The 5,335-nt window shown below is 35.3% G+C and overlaps 1 protein-coding gene across 1 annotated transcript in view; it reads left to right on the top strand.

The window, feature by feature from the left end:
• KIF2A (kinesin family member 2A) overlaps window positions 1-5,335 on the top strand; it is a 120,166-nt gene that overhangs the window by 94,458 nt on the left and 20,373 nt on the right. Inside the window, exons 17-18 of the mRNA XM_007951557.2 lie at window positions 3,252-3,365; window positions 4,193-4,343. Coding sequence (XP_007949748.1) covers window positions 3,252-3,365; window positions 4,193-4,343 — 265 coding nt within the window. The remainder of the gene's footprint in view (window positions 1-3,251; window positions 3,366-4,192; window positions 4,344-5,335) is intronic.

Raw genomic sequence — 5,335 nt, 5'->3', positions numbered from 1 at the left:
GGGCTGCTTATGCACAGGGAGACAGCTCTCAGGGAGCAGTCCATGGAGGGATGAACACAGCGAAGAGGTAAACTATGGGGAGGAAGTGGGAGGGGAGCTGTTGCATTGTGATAAACTGTGGTCAATCTCATGAAACAAAGTATTTGTAAACTGCTGTATGGAAAGTAAATTTGCTCTGTAAATCTTCACCCAAATCACAATAATTAATAAATAAATAAAGTGAAAGCTCCTGTCACTAGATCAGGAAATAGACCATTGCCAGCCTCCAGAAGGACCCTGGTATGCCCTTCCTGATTATTTGTGTGTCCTTTTACAAATCATGAATAACATTCCCAAATCATTCAGTTCTGTCCTGAGGTAATCATTGTCCTGACTTTTGAAAACTTGTTTTATTACTTATGAATACATCCCTAAGCAACATCATGTAGCTATATTTGACCTTTACATAAATGGAATCATACCCTTTATTCTTTTGTGTTTTACTTGAAAATTGTTTTTAAATGGTACTAAAAATTGTTCGGAAGTATAAACCTGTTGACATTTGATCTTTTTAATTTTCAATAGTTACATCTACACAAAACTTCTAAGATTGCCATGGGAGAGACGAGGAGCGGTTTAGTTTAGTAGCATCTTGCCATGTAGAATACAATTCCTTCCTGAATTTTCCTTGAGTGGTGGCATTTTGTTTTAAATGTTTGTTTCATTAAGAAGATGAAGTTTGGAGTATGTAATGTAGTTTTTTGGAGAAAGAAGTTAAGTAAGGGTTAAAGTAAAATAAACAAAATCCGTACATGTTAGGAAATCCCTCTTATATTGTAAAAATGTTACATTTGTTCTAACAGTCAAGCAGAATTTGTTCCAATTTATTATTAAACTTACCACCCCCTTATTTAGACCATAGCATACATAAAAACTGGTCAGATTTTTTCTGTTTTAATAAAAATCCTGAATAATGAACCCAAATGCATCAGATTTACTTAAAAATTAAGCTTTATTGATTATCTTATCTTGAAAATTGATAAACATTTACTTGGGATATTTTGAGGTGGTGATAATATATTAGAATTTAGACATTTTTAGGAAATTGGTTGAAGAATTTTAGTTACCAAGTCAAAATACCTTTTAATACTTCACTACTTAATGGCATTCAGGAAAATTTCTTAACCTCTGTGCCTCAATGTCCTCACTTTTAAAATCTAAAGATTAATAACCATATGTATCTTAAAGGATTATTTTGAGAATAAAAGATGATCTCTGTAATGTTTACCACAGTGACAAAACCAAAACCAAACCCACTGCCATCCAGTCAATTCCAACTCATAACGACACTCGGCCCCCCCTTTGGGTTTCCAAGGCGGTAAATTTTTACAGAAGTAGATTGCCCAGTCTTCGTTCTGCAAAGTGGCTGGAGGGTTTGAACTCCCAACTTTCTGGTTAGCAGTCAAATACCTCAGGCACTATGCCATATATTAAGTTTATTAGTAGTCATTCCTGTTGTTACATGAGTGAGCAATTCTGTTTTAAAAAATAAAATTGAGATAGATGTGAAAACAGTTTTCTTTCAGATTCTTAGAATCATATATTTTGAAAGATGGTTTGTGGGAATTGGGGCATAGTTTGTAATAATACACATTAATAAGATAACAAATCCACATGCAATCCGATGACAAAATTGAGATATTTTAGAGAATAGTGAGGGAAACTTTCAGAGTGGAAGAATAGTTTGTCCCTAGGCAAAAACTAGCCCAGGATGTATGAAGAACAAATAGTAGCCTCTTTTCTGAATCAGGGTATAATTTTTGGGTTAGAAATATGTTGGAATATTGAATCTTGAATGGAAAAATAATTTTTTAAGGGTATATTTGAGAACTCTGATTCTTGTACATACTGATATTTTTGAGCAAGAGGGTTTTGAAGAGGGGGAAAAAATGTCTAAGGGACTAATAGGGTGTCTAAATGAGGAGATTCTAAAGCATTTAAGAAATGGGACTGGGAGTAAACAGAGTTAAGTCAATATTAGAAATTTAGATTTGTCAGCATGTTTCATGAAGAAACTTTACAAAATGATTATAAAAGGTGAATGGCAGATAAATCTTGGTACAGAAGTTTCTTACAGTTCAACCTGAGTGAGAGAAGTGACGAGGAAAAACAATATGGTTAGTATATTGAAGTAGTTAAATAGTATGAGGTTTGTACTTATACCTAGATTTAATCCTTGGGTCTACCATATTCTCACTGAATGACCTTCAGTGAGATACTTTATTTTTCTGAGCCAGTTTTCTCATCTGTAAAATGGAGATGATAATACCACAAAGTTGTTGTAAGAATTAAATAATATGCCTAAAAATTGGTGATACATAGGAAGTACTTGATAAATGTTGCCTACTGTTAGGAAGTGGTGTTAGCCAAAAAGAGACATAGAGAATCACAAAGACGGAGATGTATTATTTGGCCATAATTTGGCTAAATAAAACTGTAAGAGACATTAGCGAAAGCAAATTAAATTCAATTGCTAAAGGCTTAGGCAACCTTTCTTAAAGATTTGAATTATCAAATACAAAATTATTTGACAGTTACCTCAGTTCTTCCAAGGATGGTTCATACCTATGACCATTCTAAATGCATAGGAAAGAAGTTAACTCCTTACAAACAGTGGGTGCCTTTAAGACTTTGTAGCTTAATGCTCTTAGGTCCTGTTTGAAAGACTGCAAAAGTCTTAAGGACATGTTAATGCTAATAAGGGAGCTCTGGTAGCGTAGTGCCTGAGGCACTTGACTGCTAACCAGAAGGCTGGTGGTTCAAACCCACCAGCCACTGCTGGGAAGGAAGGTTGGGCAATCTACTTCCGTAATGATACTGCCTCGGAAACCCAAGGGAGGGGTTGCTATGAGTCAGGTCGACTTGATGGCACATAACAACAACAGCAACAACAATGCTAATAAAATATTCATGGTATTGACTGCAGGCAGAAATTAGATTGAATGGTCATGTAGTTAAGTAAGTGGCATTTCAAATTTAGATGATGGCCTAGTTAAACTTCCAGGAAAGATTATGAGAAAAGGGGGAAATAGTCCATAACGGAAGGATTAAGGACTGTATAGCTAGGATCAGTAATTTAAATATATTGAGTCACAAGAGTGTTGATTTCTTTTTCTAAAGAAATGAATGAATACTAAATGAAAACTTGAAATGTACATTGCTGTTTTTACAAAAGTGTTTTCTTTTAATTTGTTGCTGAATTGGTGCTGCAGAGTAAAGGAGTTTGGAATTAGTCCATCAGACATTCCCTTCTCACAGGGTAGTGGCAGTCGCCCTGATCTCTCTCCTTCTTATGAGTATGACGACTTTTCTCCTTCGATTACCAGGTCTACTTCATTGTATATATAAAACATTTATTCTAATAGTTTCATTTGAATTGTGCTATGTACAAAACATTTCATTTACTTCTTTTGTCCTGAGTGATTTTAGTTTTCATTTTCATTTCATTCTGCAGGTGGTGTTGTGCTGCATGATCTGCATTTTTATGTATTTTATTTATTTGCTGCTTCTATTGATTTTTTAAGGATGATGTCACTTTTGCATTTTTATCACTAAAATTAAAGTGTTTTGTTTAAAATGAAGTTTATCTTTATTCTTCATGATCCTATAATTTCCTGGTCTGCCAGGAAAGAACAGGTATCCTCTTGACCAAGAATGCATACCCTTTCCCAACCAAATATGTACATTTCAGTATAATAGGTAAATATTTTTTTAATGATAGAATTTAAATTACTATATTTATATTAGAGGTAAACTTATTTTTTAATTGAGCATTAAAACAATTGAAAATTTGCAAAGCATATCACATTTCAGCAGTGATCCATTAATATTTTTTGTTTATGTAATTTAATTTGTAACAGTTGTCTCTTATTTTTCTTGAAATGCTGAATCTATATGCTTTGCTAATTTTCCTCTATACTTAATGCACAGTAATTATGCTTAAAGTTGTTGTAAAGTTGCCTACGTAAATTCTAAAAATTAAATAACCAAATATTCCCTTAGTATTATCCACAGATCTCAGATAAACTCGACCTGTAAAGCTGACATCATCAATCTCAATTTGTTAATTGAATTGACTTCATGTTAAATAGGCTGATATTTCTTGTTTTTCTGCAGGAGTATAATAATTTTAGATGTTTTTATGTATTTATAGGGTGAAAGAATTGACTGTGGATCCAACTGCTGCTGGTGATGTTCGTCCAATAATACACCACCCACCAAATCAGATTGATGACTTAGAGACACAGTGGGGTGTGGGGAGTTCCCCTCAGAGAGATGATTTAAAACTTCTTTGTGAACAAAATGTGAGTGACTTAATATAGTAGTAATTATCTAATCTTAGTTCATTTCATCAATAATGGAACTTAATAATTAAAAACTATCATTTAAATTAAGGGTCAAGAAACCATGACCTATGGGCTAAACAGAAGTTTCACTGGAACATACCCATGCACATTTATGTATTGTCTGTGGCTCCTTTATCACTGTAGTAGCAGGAACAGACCATATGATCCACAAGCCCAAAATATGTGGTATCTGGCCCTCAAAACAGAAACCCTGGTGTCATAGTAGTTAAAGCATTTGGCTGCTACCAAAAGGTTGGTGGTTTAAACCTACCAGCTGCTATACAGGAGGAACATGAGGCAATCTTCTGTAAAGATTTATACCCGTAGAAATCCTTTGGAGCAGTTCTGCTCTGTACTATAGAAAAAAACAAATGCACTAGTGTGGAGTCAGATCTGACTCAAGGCGACCCCTCCTTGGGTTTCTGAGACGGTATCACTACAGAAGTAGATTGCCCAATCTTCCTTCCGAGGAGTGGCTGGTGGGTTTGAACCGCTAGCCTTCTGGTTAGCAGTCAAATGCCTTAGGCACTATGCCACCAGAACCTCCCCTATATTATAGAGAAGCTATGAATAAGAATCGACTCAATGGCAGTGGCTTTGGTTTTGGGTATTTTTACCTGGTAAGCAAGTTTGTTGACTCCTGATCCAACTCCCCCCCAACACACACTTTTTTTTTTTTAATTGTGATTTGGGTGAAGGTTTACAGAGCAAATTTACTTTCCACAGTGGTTCACATATACTTTGTCTCATGACATTGACCACAGTTTGCCACAATGCAACAGCTTCCCTCCGACTTCCTCCCCATAGTTACCTCTTCCCTGTGTCCAATCCTCCATGCACTCCTGCCCCCTGAGCTGTCTCCCTGTGTTTAAGCAGCCCTTCTTTCTCCCATGATTGTTCTCTCCAAGGAGTGTATCTACTTGAGGTAAATGTTCAACTCATATGCCTGT

This window comes from Orycteropus afer, unplaced genomic scaffold, assembly GCF_000298275.1.
Source record: "Orycteropus afer afer isolate SDZICR_OR568_19922 unplaced genomic scaffold, OryAfe1.0 scaffold00298, whole genome shotgun sequence".
Classification (NCBI taxonomy): Eukaryota; Metazoa; Chordata; class Mammalia; order Tubulidentata; family Orycteropodidae; genus Orycteropus; species Orycteropus afer.
This window is presented reverse-complemented; position numbering and strand designations above follow the sequence as displayed.